The sequence below is a fragment of the Calypte anna genome, chromosome 6, assembly GCF_003957555.1.
Source record: "Calypte anna isolate BGI_N300 chromosome 6, bCalAnn1_v1.p, whole genome shotgun sequence".
NCBI classification, from domain to species: Eukaryota; Metazoa; Chordata; class Aves; order Apodiformes; family Trochilidae; genus Calypte; species Calypte anna.
The window spans coordinates 32,507,857-32,525,335 of NC_044252.1; the positions used below are offsets into that span (position 1 = coordinate 32,507,857).

The following is a 17,479-nucleotide window of genomic DNA, read 5'->3' on the forward strand; positions in this document are numbered from 1 at the left end:
AATTGTTGCTTTTGTGCTGCTTTTCCAAGCTGGAATTCCCACCCCTTCCTGTGGAGGGGAAGGCGGCTGCGCGGGTCCCCTTCTCCCTCTTACCTGTACGTGGCACCATTGAGCTCTGGATGAATTGCTTGCTGATCTATTACTGACCACGGGGCTGTTGTGACAAAGAATTCCTTATTCACGCAGTTCCTTAGGCTGTCTGGGATGCGCCCTGGAGTTGGTAAGAAAGGTGAGATGTGTCAGGCAAGTCCCAGCTTCATCACCCTCTGCTAATGAGCTCCTGATTTTCCATTTCATTTTGTTTGTTAATAAGGTGGGGGGCAGGCATGGGATCCCTCATGTCAGGAGGAGCTTTGGGCTGGCCTGAGGTGCAGGTTGGAGGTCAGATTGCTGAGTCCCAGCTCAGCTTTCAGGAATGCTGCTCCCTGGAGCAGGGGCTGGCCAGACCTGAAACTCTGCAGCCAGGGCAGCAAGGGGTGTGTGTGTGTGTGTGTGTCAGTTTTTAGAAGAGAACCATCCATTTGCTGGAATATCACCCACACCAAACAGCCTGAATGGACTGCCCAGGACAGTGGTGGAGTCACCATCCCTGGAGGCATTTAAAAGGCATTTGGACCTGGTCCTTAAGGACATGGTGTAGTAGTTAGATTATGGTGTTGATAAAGATGGGACTGGGTGATCTTGGAGCTCTCTTCCAACCTAAATGTTCTGTGATTCTGTTTTGTGACAGCAAGAGGTGGATAGAGGTGTCTTCACTGCTTTGGGACCTTGGTTCTGGCTATGGTCTGCACCACCTTGTGGAAGAGCACCATTAAAGGGAGCAGCAAGTATTGCTTCAATGTCCTTTTGTCCCCAGTCATGGACACTGATCTTTGCCATGCTGGACAAGTAGCCCCACTAATTAAAAAAATGAAATAACAAACCACAACAAACAAAAACAAACAACAAAAACACCAAACCCCAAAACAAAACCAAAAAAACCCCAAAAAGGACAATAACAAACAGCCCCTCACCCAACCACAAACAACCCCAAACGACAGAAAATTCAAGTTTGGTTTCTCAGCTCTTTTTGCTGGGAAGAAAATGAGGGTTAGACCCCTTTTCCTGGGCTCCTGCTGAGGTGGATCCCTGTCTCTGCCCCTCCTGGCTGCAGGCAGGACAGGGCTGAGCTGCCCCTGGGTACCTGTGATGGCACGCCGGATCTCGGTAGCTGCAGCTTCTCTCATCTCCAGGGATGCCTGCTCGCTGTACCACGCTGTGTGGGGAGTGCAGATTAAATTAGGGGCATCTTTCAAAGGGCCTTGAGCAAAACTGAGGGCAGGAGGAGAGAAAAAAATTAAAATTAATCAATGCTGAAAGAGAGAACAGAAGATGATCAGCCCAATGGCTTCTAAGCCTGCCCTCCGCATACGCAAACCTCTGGCTGCAGCCCCTCTCCTGTGGCACTGGAGGGTCCAGACAGCCTGAAATGGTCTCCAAAGTGCTGGGGGAGAGGGGGATGCAGCTCCTGTGCAGGCTTTAAACTGAAAATTCACCAGAAAGAGCCAAGAGGGCTGTAAAACCAACCTGCTCTTAATGCTCTCATGGGAAGCAGTGTTTGGGGGTGTCTCTGCAGCAGTGTGGGGATGTATGGATGGGCTGCAGGTCACCCAGCACAGGCTTTACCCTTGGTAGGAGCTATGTTCCTTTTTATTTTTAAGATTGCTTCTGGAAACACAAGCAAACCACTAGTTCTACCTCCATCCCTGTTTATGGTGAGGGGAGCTGTGCTCCCCCTGACAACTGCCCCCTTTCCTGCTAGCTGCAGCCTGCAGGCAAAAAATGCCCCAAACTCCCACAGTAAATTTGTCCTTATGAAATACTGAGCACTTGGTTGGGTTTGTTTTTTTGGAAACCCAGGCTGATTTCTTGTTCTAAGCTCTCAGAATCCCTTTGAACCCCCGCAACCCTCCTGCCAGCCCACACCAGATGGCTGCTGCAAGGTGCTGCCACCTTTCCTCAAACCATCAGGAGGGTCCTGCAGTGCTGGAGCTGTGTGACAAGGCAGAGGGTGCTGTGTGACAAGGCAGAGGGTGCTGGGTACCCCCTGGACACGCCATGATGGATGGCAACCCAATTAAAAATAAAAACCAAAACAAAAAAAAGCCAGAGCTTTACCTAAAGGGTTCAGACTCGTGCACGTCGAGCGCAGCCCCTCGTATCCGTCCCTCCTTCAGGGCTTGGGTTAAGGCCTTCTCATCCACCAGCCCCCCACGGGCTGTGTTCACCAGGAATGCTCCCTGCCTCATCTGGTGGTGGAAAAGGAGATATGAGAGTGGGTTCAGTGTGCTGATCCACTCCTACCCCCACCCTGATGCAATACCCGTGGGTATCTCCCTGGTTTTCGTGCTGAGAAGCTCTGCTCCTGCCCCAGAGCAATCCCTGTCCTGGTGCACGTGGGGTTTTTTTCCTACAGAAAGTCCAGATCTGGCTGGTACTGGCAAACAAAACCAATGCCTGCTGTTACCTCCACACCAAGGAGCAGTGAAGGTGTCTCTGCCTGTGCAGGGAGGTTTGAACTGGATGATTTTTAGGGTTCTGTCCAACCTTGGCCATTCTGTGATCTTGTGAACTCAAGGTAACACCATGGGGAGATGAATGGGCTCGTGGGTGCAACCAGCCCACAGACCCCTAAGGCACCATCCTGCTGTGGCCAGCACAAAGGGACCCCAAACCAGCACAGAGGGACCCCCATCCAGCACAGAAGGACCCCAAACCAGCACAGAAGGACCCCAAACCAGCACAGAGGGACCCCAAACCAGCACCCACTCTCTCCTGGGTGTGAGGGGAATCACCTGCTTGATCGTGAAGTCGTTGATAAGGTGGTGGTTGTGTTCATTAAGGTTACAGTGCAAGGAGACACAGTCACTCTGATAGAGCAGGTCCTGGAGTGTGTAGACCCTCTGGACACCAAGGGACCTCTCAATCCCATCCTGCAGGTATGGGTCATAAAAGATGACGTTGAAGCCAAAGGCCTTGGCTCGAACGGCGACAGCCTGAGCAGTGCGACCTGGAGGGGAGGGAAAGAGAGATGATTCCACTGATTCCCACCAACCAGATCCACCTGGATGTGCTCTCCTGTCCTAGGGATTTCCCTGGGGTCCCCTCTGACCTCCTGGGATGCCGGCTGCAGAGCAAACCCAGGCCGCTTTGCAGAGGGAGGGCAGTGCTTGGGTCTAGCAAATGGGAACTGTTTCTGTTAAAATTAAAAGAAAACCACCCAAAAAAAAATGATGGGTGAGGCCATTAGGCACCTGCCAGCACATGGCAGCAGTCACAGCCATGCAGGTCTGGCAGAGAAGGCACAATGAGCAGCTCTGGACATCACAGAGAAACAATCCTCTGCAGGGCTGTGTCTACCAAGAAAAACCTAAAAGGAAGAGGGGAAAAAAATAAAACCACCACCCCCCCTTTTTTTAGGCAACTTTTTCTGGGATAGGTTCTTCAGCCTCTTGCTGAACAGCTGGGTAATGGGCATGACAAAGACAGCTGCTGGGACTTAGAAGCAAAGGGCTCATCCGTGGTGGGAAGGATGCCTGCAGTGCTGCTGGGACTCTCCTGCCTGTCCCCACCCCTTGTGCCCTGTGTGCAAGGCCTCTGTTTGTTATTCACCTCTTAAAACTTCTCCAGCTGGGCACAGAGATGCTGGTGCTAAAGCTGAAACCCTCAATAGGTAGAGGGGAACTGAGGATCTGATGTTTTACCCAGCCTGGGCACCACGCAGGACAGAAGGGCTCAAAAAGAGGCAAGTTGGTGGAACTGGAGCTTAAGGATGGGGCTTGGAGCAACCTGGTCTAGTGGGAAGTGTCCCTGGTTGGAACTAAGTGATTTTTAAGGTCTCTTCCAACCCAACTCTGGGATTCAGGGATGTTTCAGCAGAGGACAACAGCATTACAGCTGGTTTCCCCAGCGCTCCTCCAAGGGCTCAGCCCAAGCTCACAAAATACACCTCCTTCCCTGAAAAATCAGCATCAGAATCCCACTGTGGCAATTCCAGGTTTGAAAACACCCATTTTGGGACCTTCTTAGGGCAGTGCAATGGTAGGGAGCCTTCCTGGAAGGCTGGAGTTGGCAGGGTTTGCAGAGTCCCTTTCCCCTCCCCAACCTACCGAAGCCGATGAGCCCCAACGTCTCCCCCCTGATGCGGGCAGCACCAGAGGCCACCTCCCGGATCTGCTCCACACTCTGCACCCTGGTGCCTTCCCTCAGGGCCTGGTAGAGCCACGTGTTCCTTCTGTAGAGGTTGAGGACGTGACAGACGGTGGAGTCGGCCGTCTCCTCCACGGCAGCCGAGGGGATGTTGCAGACGGCGATCCCTGAGGAGAGGAAGGTCACAAAAAAATGACCATGGCTCAAGGTGGCCACCCAGAATCCATGCTGGACACCTCCCCCAAGCCCCCAGCCCGATAGGAGAGAGGGAGGGATCCCAAGAAGACCGTGGGTTTTAGGATTGGGCAAGGAAATTAAAAACCCATGGCGGGAGTGTTCAAAATAGGAACCTTCCTCTGGGGGTGTCTTCACCAGTTTGGAAACTGGTGAAACTGGTCAGCAAGGTGGAGGCAGCTGACAGCGTGTGGCCAGGCAGGGTGTTTAGACACTGGTCATTTAGACACTGGTCATTTATTGAGTGCACAGTTGAGAATCTACCTTATGGGAAGCAATACCAATTAAACTTTCCGCTACATTTGTGGGGAGTCATTACATTTTCTACTCAGAACCACATCATTTGGCCACCCAATTTGCCAAGTATAAAAAGAAGGATTATACAGCAGTATCCCATTACTTTATTCGTTATATTTTCCCTTTCTTGATGTCAAAAGCCTCAGAACATTGTTATAATGGATAATAACAATAAGAGTTAAAAACATGAAGAAACCATTACGTTGGGAAGACACTGCTCTCCCCTCGAGAAAAAAACATAATTCACTACATTGGGAATTGCTTTTTTAGGAATGACTATTTGAAACTCTCTTATTGCAATTACCCCGTGAAATGGCTCACACTGTTATTCCTCACTTCCCCAGAGATAACCTTTAATACAAGACATCCTAAACACTGTCACAGGACTGCCTGATAGGCTGAATCTTGGGAGCAGATCATCAAAACCAGCTGTAACTCAGCTGCTGAAATCATGGATACAATTAAACTCTCCCACTTAGGGGTCTGCAGAATGCCAAAGGTCTGTGTGACCACCCAAACCAGGATGGAAATCTGGGAGCTCCAGCACTGTCTGACAGCCACGTACCCCACAAACCCAGGTGTGCAAGAATTCCCCCAGCTGGGCCCAAGGGCTCCTTTCTGACCAGGTGACCCCCTGTGTTTTGGCAGCCCACATAACATGACCATACAGTAAATCTCTTTTTCAGGTTCCTGAGGCACCCCTGATAAGATAGGAAAGGAGGCAGCAAGAATCAAATGCACAATTCCTGCTCCACCACCTGACATGCCATGTTCCCAGCAGTGTGGGCATGACCAGGAACCAGAGAGTAATGACCAGGTCAAGAGAGTAATTTTACTTAGCAAAATCTACTAAAACACCCTTCCTCCAATTTTGCTAAAGCCAGGTCAACTCTCCAGAGACAGGAACCTGTCAGTGTTCCAGCAGAACACTCATCAGTACCAGGGGTACCTGGAACAGGGAAGGTGTAGGAATGAGGGACTCTGATGGGGAAGTTTTAACACTGTGAGCCCAAGAGCTGCCATCTAAAACTTCACCACTTTGTTTAGTTCTTGGTCACGTTCTCTTGCCATAATATTCTCTACACACACACACACAAAAGGCAACTGTAATTTTAGGGGCTGATTCACCCCCTTTGGGAGTTCCTGCCTGCAGCTCCACTTTGCCAGCACATTCCCCTGGGAAGCAGCAGCTACTGGTGGTGATTTTAAAGCCTTGGGGGGGGGATGTGGGAGGGAATCAGGGTGCAGAGCTGGGACTTACCAAGCTCCCCTGCAGCTTTGATGTCAATGTTGTCATAGCCACTGCCTATTCTGACAATGACCCGCAAGGCCTTGAACTTCTCTAGGTCTTCTCGAGTCAGCGTGATGGTGTGGTACATCATTGCCCCAACAGCTTCATTTAATACCTGGAACACAACAGAGATGTCAGAAGCCAGGACCTAAATTAGGAATTTTACACAGTTTTACTGCTGTCTGACCCAGGCATGGTGTAAGATGACACTTTCAGGTGTCACCAAAGCCATCAGGGGGAGACCACCGACACCAAGGCTGTTTCCTTTGAGAACAGACTGGATAGAGGTCTGAAAATTATGATGTTAGGTCTAGGGAGACAAGGGAGAGGAAAACTGAGCCTGTCACTCACTCAGACCCTTCTCCATAATCTGATGGAGATAATCCCTCTGCTTCCAAGCAGCAGGAATTCTGCTTTTAAAAAGGAATTTGGTTTTACAGCAGTATTTACTGGTTTTCAACACAACTGTGTCACTCTTAACTCCTCGACCTTCTTTTGTTTGAAGCACAAATACCTGTCAAACTGTTCACATTGACCTCTCCTGTATGCTTTCAGGACAAGATCTGTGTGAGGCTGTACAGTCACTTCAGGCTGTACTCCAGCCCCTTCAGAGGAGATTCTGATCTTCATTAGTGCTCACCATAAGCTACCTCGGAGCTCTGGAAACCCAAGACCTATCCAAGTTCTCCAAGACAGGCTCATATATCAATGTATCATAAAATGTGCCCTCCTTCTCCCACATTCAATATTTGAAATGCTGCAAAGATCAGCACCCATGCTATTTGTAGTTCCCTTTTCTAGAGAAGTGATTATTGATCCCTTCAAACCTCAGTGAGTTACCTAAATGGGCACAAAAACCCAATTTTAAAAGTATTTACAACTAGCTGAGCTTCTAAGCACAAACATCTGTCCACACTGCAAGGTTCTGCCTGCAAACTGCCATCTCTCTGACAGGGAGAAATGAGCTGCTGAGGTGCAGCCAAACCTGAGGAGACCCATCAGCTGCAGCGTGGGATGGTGGTGGGAAAGCCAGAGTAACTGTGCCACAGCTGGGGAGGTGCAGGGTGCAAGCAGACTTCAAGAAAATGAAAACACAAATAAAAAAAAAGTAAAAAAAAAAGGATGTGTAAAAAAAGATGCTGAGAGATAAGTTGAGCTTTTTGTTTTCCCCCCAAATAACATCTGGCTTACAAACCACCTTTGCTGAATTTCAATCTGTGGTGACTTCTGTTGATGTTTTTTCTGACAACCTCCAAGTGCAGCCCTGTAGACTTTTTGCTCAGGAGGAAGTGGAAGAGGAAGGCAGCAGCACATGTCTCCCAGCCCAGCCCAGCCCTCCCAGCTTCCCTCACCTTCTCGTGAATCTCCTGAGTTGATTGTGCATCACAGAATGCCACTGTTGCCAGGTCCTTCAAAATGGGCATCTCCACAGTGCAGTCCCTGCCATCCAGCAGTGCCACCAGGGGCCGGGGGTGCATGGGGCCATTCATGATTTGAGGACGAATACCTGCAAGCAGAAGGAGTGATTTTTTTACACCTGCAGTGATTCCTGAGTGTAGTTCCCATGCTGGGTGAGCAGCACGTGGTTTCAGCCCACACAACAAATTTTTGGGGGGATGATGATGGCAATGGAATGCCAAGGTCCTGACTGGATAACATGAGCACAGATCCTATGAGGAGAGGCTGAGGGAGCTGGGGGTGTTGAGGCTGGAGAAGAGGAGGCTCAGTGGAGACCTCATCACTCTCTCCAACTGCCTGAAAGGAGGATGGAGCCAGGGGGGGGTTGTGCTCTTTTCCCAGGCAACTCTCAGCAAGACAAGAGGGCAGGGTCTCAAGTTGTGCCAGGGGAAGTTTAGGTTGGAGATTAGAAAGAATTTCTTTCTGGAGAGGGTGATCAGGCATTGGAATGGGCTGCCCAGGGAAGTAGTGGATTCTCTGTGTCTGGAGATATTTCAAAAGAGCCTGGATGTGGCACTCAGTGCCATGGGCTGGGAACTGCAGCGGGAGTGGATCAAGGGTTGGACTTGATGATCTCTGAGGTCCCTTCCAACCCAGCCAATTCTATGATTCTATGAGAAGAAACTTCTGGGCTTGGAGGAGGAGGGAGACAGAGAGGTTGTGGAGTCTCCTTCTCTGGAGCCTTTCCAACCCCTCCTGGATGTGTTCCTGTGTGTCCTGCCCTGGGTAATCCTGGGGTTGGACTGGGGGATCTCCAGAGGTCCCTTCCAACCCCTCCCATTCTATGATTTTCTTTTGGGAGCATGGCTGGAGTTCTTCCCAGGCTGAAGAGGAAACATGGGTTTGCTCCGTGGATGGGGATGTGTCCCTGCCCTGCTGCTCCTCACTGCCTCAGGCCATGGAGCCAACAAACCATGGAAGCTGTCAGCCTCTTCAGCCCTTTCATTTAGCACCTCAGGAGTGAAACCCAAGCCACAGGAATTTTTTCCCCTGCCTGCAGGAGGGCTGAGGTTTCACTCTGCAGAAGTACTCTGGCACTTGGTCTGTTTTTTTAAGGAATGACTTTACCATTCTGACCACCTCAGAAAGTCAACTCCAAACACACATCCCCTTAAAAACCCACAGGATTATTAGAAAATCACCAAAAAAGCAGGACCCTGAGGACCTCTAGCATACAAACCTATGGTGTATGATGTTACCAACTACCCAAAGGCTTCAGAAGTGGCCACGGTGAAGCTCAGTTTACTTTCTAAATCCAAACCTGGTCTATTCCTACATCCCACAGGATGCTCTGGGATGTGCAGCTGGGGCTAGGGGGAAGGACCTGCACTCAGGGTATGAAACAGCTCCAGACCCCACTCCACCACTCTTCTCAACACCTTCTCACAGGCTGCTCCCTTGCAACTGTTTGTATCTGGGGGGTCTGTTCAGCTGTGCTGCTTTTTCTCTTGTTTCACAAGGACACGTTCTGCAGGCAGAGGTGAGGATAGGAACCATCAGCACCAAGGGCTGCAAAGGCTGATTTTTAAATCCTATTTATTGCTCTGCTGGGGATTAATTCCTTCATTTTTGGACAAGTCACTTTGAAATTTCTACCACTCAGTAAGGGAATTTATAACATTAGGACTGTACAAAATAGCTGAGCTATCTTTTTTGGCTATCCAGGTGCTTTCTGGAAAAAGCACCACTGGGGGAAGCAGGTGCTCTGGGAACAAAGTAGTGGTTTCTTTCTGCTGCCACACCATGAGATGGCCAGGTCTGGAGAGCTGGGGTCTGAACCTTCAAACCCCCTCACATCAGCCTCAGCAAAGTCCCTCTTCTTACCAAAACCCTTCTGCACAAGACCCTTCTGGGGCTACCAGCCAACATCTGCCTTGCCTTTAAGCACAGCGGGTGTGTGATCCTTGGACAGAGGGGTGATCAGACACAGGGAACACCTTCCCTACCTCTGGATCAGAGCATTTCCCCCCCTGGTGCTCTACACCAGAGTTATCACTTCTTACTTACTCACAGTGTAAACCAGGAATTGTTCCAGCCCTCTGGACTGTGGTCAGCAGCAAGGGCAGTGTCACAGCTGCCCCACGGGCCAGAAAAATGATAGTGAGGAAAAGAAACTAATGAGAAGAGCAATGCACTCATTTGGTGTGGTTTGTTTTCAAGGCAGAATTAAAGTGCCTTTTTGTCCAGATTGCTGTTGGATAAAGAATTAGCAAGATCTCCTCCAGCTGATGTGTTTGTGACAGACATGGGTGCCATGGGCCAAAGCAATAAGTACCTCCTGGATCACACCAGCACCAAGAGCACCACCTGGAGAGGGATCCACACTGCTGCCTATGAAACCTGGGACACCCCACAGTTATATTCATTTTGCATGGCAAAAATCAACCCCATGGAAACAGGCAGGTTTAGTAGAGAGGCTTTAATGTCCTTCCATCCCTGTTTACTGAATCCACTGTAAAAAATCGATAACCAACCAACAAACCCAGCAGAAGATTTTTGGCATTACAGACCAGCACTACAGGGATGGCTCCTTCCCTCTGTGTTTCCTCCCAAGATCTCCATTAGCAAATGCTGGAAGTAATGCATTATGTTTGTGTGCATTTCATCCAGATGGAAGTGCAAGTGTGTCAGTGGGCAGGGTAGAGAGCCGAGATGATTTGGATAATGGAAAGAAGCTTGGCATAAGCAGATAAGCAAGAATGAAAACATGCACAAATCTCAGAAAGCTTACACAATCCTTACACGAAGCACTATTCCACAGCTAGACTGCTTTCTCAGGTTAACAAGAGAGTGAATTATAACCCTGACTTAAAACACTTACTAACACTTGTGATCTCTGAGGCTTAGGGCATCACCTACCAGCCTCACAACTGTAAATAAAAAGGCATCAGATGAAGGGGTGAGGTGGCTGTGGTAATCCCAGCCCTGGTGGCCACCATCCCCATGCTGTTCACCTCTGTCTGGGCAAGCTGAGGGCAGAGCTTGGTGCCCACCAGGGACCTGGAGCACCCTCAGGCAGGGCAGGGTGGCGGTGGCACATGGAAGATGAAACCAGGGGGTCTCTGAAACTGACATTTAATCTGAGCCCCAAAATAACAGTTTTATTATGCTGCCCTTACACAAGCTTCTTTGAAAGTCAAATGAAACACAGCTTTTTTTTTTTAAGGCTTTTTTTTGTTTGCTTTTTCATTTTTTTGAAACAGCATCTGTCTTTGCTCAAGATCAGGGATGTCACTGTGCATGGTGACACCTTAGGCATGTCACCCTCACCTGCACACCAGTGTGCAGTCACTGAGGATAAGGCTGGCTGGAAACTGGAAGGTATTCAGAGGAATGTCTCTCTCAGTTCTCCTACTCCAATGTGGGAATTTACCTCAGCCCCACCAGGAAAGTTTTGAAGCCAATTAATACGAGATGAAGTATGGAAATAATAAAAAACCATTGGCAGGTTTGCAACTTCAACCTCCGTGTATTTTCCTTGCCTGCCTCTCCTCTTCACCAGCCTGGCTCCTGTCTCCTGAACACACAAACACATCCAAACCAGAACACTTGAGCTGACAAAACCAAGTGAAACTCAGTTTGCCTCCTCTTTACCTGAGCTCCTACAGCATGTTTGCTCTGCGTGCCACCGCTTCATTAAGAACGAGGTATGCTATGGATTAGAAAGTAATTAAACAGCCAGACACTCCTCCCCTCTTCAATTCTGATAAAACATTACAGCCATTAACCCTTTCACTTTGCAAAAACCTCTCATTCCACCGAGGGGAATGGTGCTGGGTGAACCAAGCCCAACGTTGCCTCCCCGCATACAGGCAGCAGAGCACACCGGGGTTGTACAGGCGGCAGAGAACACCGGGGTGGTACAGGCGGCAGAGCACACCGGGGTGGTACAGGCAGCAGAGAACACCAGGGTGGTACAGGCAGCAGAGAAGCTCTCCTTGGGGCTGGGGTGGGCTCATCTCTCTCTCCCACGAGCCTCATCAACTCAGCAGATCCTCCCCACCACCTCAAAGCCTCAGCCTTTCCTGCCAAGTTGTGGCGAATCTTGTTTGATATGTGGGTTTTTTAGCTGCCCGCAGATCCTCACCAGCACTGCAGGGAGAGCTTGGTAAGGAAGAGAGAGAGGAGGGAGGGTTTATGGGGGAAAAAAAAAGAAATTAGGGAAAAAAAGAAAAAAAGGTTTTGCAGTCACAGTGAGAACTCAAACTCCACCCCGGCTCGCAGGCAGCGCCGCTTGTTGCACGCAGCCCCGCGTATAAAGTGCTTTTGTTTCATTTTTAATACACAAAGCCTGCTTGTCCTCTCCTGCTGCTCCTCCCCTTTGCCACCCACTTGTATCCGATCCCAATGGCACCCCTGCCAAGAGAATTAGGGAGTGCTCCCTGCTAAATGGCAGCCTTTGTGTGACCGCAAGACGGCTGGTACCATCTCCCAGAAACAAAAGCAGAAGCCATTTGCCTAATTCTTATTAATCTCAGTTGCCTACGCCATGCAGAATTAAAAAAAAAAAAAAAAAAAAAGGAAAAAAAGGAGAAAAAAAAAGGGAAAAGGCTTTAAACATGTTCACTTGCAGTATATAAAAGTGCATCAAGAAGCAATCCTGACACTCGCCTGAATTACCCGTTCACGACAAGAGTAGCTACAGTTTTACACTCAACTACACACTTTATTAAACAAACAGAAAAGAAACAGGAAATTTCCCCTTGCCTGGAAAATGTTGCCTCCACATTCTTCTTCTTATTAAAAACCACACATGGCAGTGGAGGAGGAGGGAGGGAGGAGGAAGGGGGGGAACCCACACATGAGAAAATACTACCACTTTGCAGTGCGTTGCCTCTCCTTTCGTCTACGAGGGGGTATCTTCAAACAAGCAATCCCGCGGCCCACAGCTGCAACATCTCAAGACAAAAGTCCCTTTGAACACGGAGGGAAAAAGAAAAGGCTTTTGTCCTGAGCCACAGAAGAATGGTCTGAAATTGTGAGAGGAGTTACAGTCACCTCTGCGCGGCTCCCAACTCTTCAGAGCACTCCCTCCAGACTTTGCCGAAGCTTTTAACTAATCGTAGTTCTTTCCCAGCCCTTGAATAAAAATCATGTGAGTGCCAGCCAAAAAATCCTATGCTATGCACACTAAAGGGTTTGTATATGTCACAGTTGCTTTTTCCCCCCTTCCACTCCCCTCCTCCTATTGACTTGCACATACGGCGGGGTTTTTTTCTCGAGTTGTCTCAAATGGATTTAATCTGTGCCACACTGTGCTTTATGTTTGTTTGGGTTGTTTTGTTTGTGTGGGGCTTATTTTATTTTATTTTTTAACTAAAATAAAAATGAAACATGCCTTTCCATGCGGAGTTATTTTGAAGGAGGCTCCAGGATCAGGCTGATAGGCTCTAGCAGCAGCACGAAAGCCAACACAAAGCACTGGGGGAAAGCAAAACTGTGCTGATCTCATCTAAGCAGCCAGAAGCAAAGGGCCAAATTCTTTCTGGCTGTGCAAATCAACTGGTTTCCAGCATCAGAACCTCACTGGTAGGATCCACACCTACTTGGAGATACCCATTTTCTGGTCTTGCTGGGTTTGAGTCAGAGAGACAGAAGCAGCCCTGCTGTCCCAATCCCCCACTCCTGCAGCACAGGGAAATGCTGCTGGGGACAGGGTGAAGGATGGAAGAAGGTTGGACTTGAGCAATCCCCCATCTCCAGAGCACGTGGCAGCTCACTCCTTGGAGCAGTTGTTTTGTTTTCTCTTTCCAGTCACCATCACCAAGCAAGAGCTTGAGACAACCCTCATCCAAGAAATATGGAAAAAAAAAATAATCTGCATCTCACTCCCACTTTATACTCTGAGTGCTGCATCTTACTCTGTCCAAGGGAAACACCTGGCAGAAACAGGCAGCAATTCCTCAGCACACACAGCCCTCTAACACACAAGGGTTCTGCTGACTCTATCAGGTGCTTCTGGATGTCCAGGAGAATCCTGGAATTGTAGGACAGGGCCATGAATAAGGAGAACAAAGATTTATTGCCCAAAGCTAGCACTGTAACAGACATCAAAAGATGTGTCAGACTTCCTGAAGTTCAGTCTCAGACAAGAAAAAAAAAACCTTTCAATTCTATTTCCAAAAAGACCTTAATGATTCAATGATCCTATTCTGTGATTCAGTAACACCTTTAAGATCATCATGCCCAACCATTAACCCAACTCTACAAAGTCCAGTGCTAAACCAAGTCCCTCACACCTTTTAAACCCCTCCAGGGATGGTGATTCAAACATCTCTCTGAGCAGCTTGTGCCACGGGTTGACAACCCTTTTCAGGCACATCCTCCTCTTGAATGTTCATTCCCATTTCTTGAGAATCTCAAATTTTCCATGGATTTCCTGTCCCAGCCATCATCCCAGGGTCCTCACTCCCTGGTGGTCCTGAGCAACCTTTTCTGTAGACTGTAAATCAGCACTGATCCTACTTCAGGGGAGCACAGAGGGGAAAGCCCTGGGAAGCCACCTCTGTGGGTCACAGATAACACACAGGGAAAGGGGACAACATGGGGAAAACCCAGAGGTCCATGTCAGACCCTTCTGGCAAGGGAAATGACCCCTTAGAGAAACTCCTGAGCTCCAGAGAGATGGGCAAAGAGGCAGCAAGGGCCCTCCTCCCCCATGAGGGGTAGAGTTCCTGACAGAAAGGAAAAAAGTCATACCTGCTGCTGGGAAGAGCCCGTGCAAACTCCTGACCTCTGCAGCACATTTCCTTCCATCAGCACAGAAGAGCTGGCTTTTTGCCAGTTCCCTTTTCAGATAACTTGGCAGGGCTTCCTCTTAAGAATGTATTTTTAAAAAAATTCCTAGGAAATTCCCATTTAAAACAACATCCTTATTAGCTGATATGAACGTGGTGATCACAGTCCCCAGCTGAACTACAGCAGCAGACACCAACCACAAAGAAATGCTCAGGAAAAATACAGGGAGGGTGCATGTGTGGTATTTTCTTACTCAGGTTGGAATTCCTGGAGTCACACACACCAGAAACAGATACTGCTCTCCACCTCCTTCTGTTTACCCACATTAAAGCACCCAGCTCCATGTCACTCACTACCAATGGCAGAGGATGCTGTCTTGGGGCAGGAAAGTGAAGCATGAGCTTTACAAAACTCTCAAGCACTCTTCTTCCATCAAGTGATCTCTGGACTGAACTACATCTCATCCAGGAGCACTCTAGATACAGCTGCAAGTATCTACATTGGTGTAAGTCAATAAAAGAGTAATACAGTAGTAACACAGAGCCTTCATATCAAATTATTGGTGTTTTGATTATTCCCAAAATAACCAAAGATGGCAGAGCAGATGGAAGAGGATATGAGGGCCATGAGAGATGCAACCAAGAGCACCACAAGAAGCACTCAGGACACAAAATTCTTGCTCAGGGGAGCTCAGTTTCTGGTGTTGGTTGTTTTCCTTGTTTGTTTGTTTGTTTTTTTTTCTGGTTGGTTGGTTTGGGTTTTTTTAATTTTTATAGAGAGGGATGGGAAAAAAAGGAGAAAAACCCAGTTGGGGTTTGTGTTGTGGTTATGATTCAGACACCACATGGACATCAAACTGTCCCACTGTCCAGGGGCTGAGCTTTGCAGCTCCTATTAAAAACAGTATGGGGAAGGTAGCAAAAAACCCAATCGAGTTCTCCTTGAACGTGCTCCATCTGCAAGCACTTGGCTGCAAACAGCTTGTTTGTAGGATTTGGTGGATGGCTTTCTTGATATCACCCAGAAACTTGTCCAGTGCTGCCACTATAGCTGCAGTCAATATTCTTTCCATCTCACAGGTGTGATGTTCACCACTGAGATGCATTCCAGCCCCGTGGCATCACTCAGGAGGGACAAGAGCCCAGGTTGCCTTTGGGTCCTTTTCCTTTTTATCCTTCTGTCTTTTTCCTTTCTATCCAAGTGGAAGCAAACTGGAGCAGTAAAAAACCTAATGAGCCACTTCAGGAAATGGACAGCTTTCATTAACTTTTTGTTTGGTTGGTTTGGTTATTTTAAAGATAAAATAAATAAAAACCAAGGAGAAAGATGCTGATGCTTTACATGAGGTCACAGTGGAGAGCCTCTGGTTATCAGCCATCTGGGTAGGAGGCTTCAAATAATCCTGAGGGATTCAGAGGCTGTAAAGATGTTTCAGAAGATGAGATGTAAAAATTCAAAGCTAAAGATGAGTCTGCTGATGGGCAGCAACAGCCCTGGCATGGGGACGGCCTGAATCACCACTGCCCCACACCAGCTGCTCTGCTTCTGCTGGCATTTCTGAGATCTTCCAGAGATTTTCTGTAGGTCCCAACTGAGGATCCAACCTTAATGCTCTTTCCTCAAGGGCAACGAGGGAGCCTCTGCTGAGAGCCCAGTCTGACCCTAAGAGCTGCCCCAAAGGAACCTCTGCCAAGTGCCAAAAAGGGCTGGGAGATGCCTTGGTTCCTCCTGTCAATGCCACAGATGTCATGGGCTGTGATGGGAGCTGTCATCCAGCAGGGAGCACCTGAAGCCCTGGCCTGTGCCAAGGGCTGGTTTCAATCCCTGAAGTTTACCTGGACATCTCCAGCAGCTTCTTTCAAAGGTATAAATGCAGAAAGAGAGAAAGTAGAAAGAGAAGCACAAGGGTTGTCCCTGAGCCCTGTGGGACACACTGTGGATGATCCCAGGGGCTCATCCACAGCCTGAGGGATGCTTGCTAGATATCAAAGGAAAAAAGACAGGGAGCTCATGCCAAAATCCAGGGGTCTTGCTAAAACCTCATCCCTTGTAAAAACTATTAAAATAGCTCCTGGGCACTTGCCAAAGGCACAAGCCCAGCTGGAACAGCCTGTTAGGTGACCCTGTTGCAAGGTCATCTTTTGTGGAGACCAAAACCATCCCTTCTTCAACCTATGAACATCAAATGTTTCTGCTGAGGGCACTGGGCCTTTGACAGCTCCGTCCCTTCCTATCCCTGCTCCTGGCTGCATCCCTGCTCCCCACCCTTTTTCCACAGCAAAGATCAAAAGAAGAAAAGCCAAACTGTCATTGCCACGTCTCCAGCTTTTCTGCAGCACGTTCACAGCCCACACTGGGCTCCTGCTTTTGTCATCTTATTTTTTTACTTCTTTCCCTGTCCCAGTCTGTATCCGGAGCCCCTTGTGCTCTCCTGTTACTCTTTGAGGAATTTGAGACCAACTCTGGAAATATCTGAGCAAGGGAATAACCCTGGCAGGTCCCTGGAAAGTACAGAATGCCTGCAAATCCCACTCGTTTCCCCAAGATAAACACCCTCACTTCCTTGCAGCCCTGGATCATAACTTAGAGAGAAAAAAACCCTAAACACTAACATTCAAGAACACTTAACTACCACCTACTTGCTATTAAAGCTGATTTATTTTTACAACTAATGCTTTAGAAGCCTATCATAGGATTTTATCACAGTTACACTGAAGTAAGAAGGGCACGTGCTGAATTCTTGTTGACATTTAAAACAGCCCAGAACCATAAAAACTCAGCAAACAAAACTTTGGGCTTGGCAGTGACCACCAAACCCCACCTGTTCTCCATGGGATAGCAAATGAAATCTGCAATCCAGTACTCCTGCAACCCCAGCCCAGGCAGGAGCTCCCCAGAAGGTTCCTCAAAGGCAGGGTGCCCCGAGCTCCCCAGAAGGTCCCTCAAAGGCAGGGTACCCCGAGCTCCCTAGAAGGTCCCTCAAAGGCAGGGTGCCCCAAGCTCCCCAACTTTTGGACTTTCTGCTCTCCAGGAAGCCACTGAGGCCACCAAGGAACCCTTTAAGGGTTGTCCTTTACCATGTTGGTGCTTTCAGTGTGTGCTTTCCCTACCAGAAACACCTTCTTGGAGCAGCTCCTGGAGTCATGTTATCAGATATTTGCCAGGTGAGAAGGCATAGGAGATAAAGAAGTTTGCAGCACATAGCAGAGGAGAATGGATTTTATCATTTGAGGAACATATTATGGAGAAAGGTTTCTCCTCCAGTGAAGCAGC

The 17,479-nt window shown here is 48.6% G+C and overlaps 1 protein-coding gene across 3 annotated transcripts in view; it reads right to left on the minus strand.

Moving 5' to 3' along the window:
• CTBP2 (C-terminal binding protein 2) overlaps positions 1 to 17,479 on the minus strand; it is a 129,954-nt gene that overhangs the window by 1,882 nt on the left and 110,593 nt on the right. For all 3 annotated transcript variants that reach the window (XM_030453660.1, XM_030453658.1, XM_030453659.1), the window contains 7 exons: positions 7,363 to 7,517; positions 5,981 to 6,125; positions 4,149 to 4,355; positions 2,835 to 3,049; positions 2,158 to 2,288; positions 1,184 to 1,311; positions 94 to 211 (listed from right to left, as the gene is read on the minus strand). In XM_030453660.1, coding sequence (XP_030309520.1) covers positions 94 to 211; positions 1,184 to 1,311; positions 2,158 to 2,288; positions 2,835 to 3,049; positions 4,149 to 4,355; positions 5,981 to 6,125; positions 7,363 to 7,517 — 1,099 coding nt within the window. The remainder of the gene's footprint in view (positions 1 to 93; positions 212 to 1,183; positions 1,312 to 2,157; positions 2,289 to 2,834; positions 3,050 to 4,148; positions 4,356 to 5,980; positions 6,126 to 7,362; positions 7,518 to 17,479) is intronic.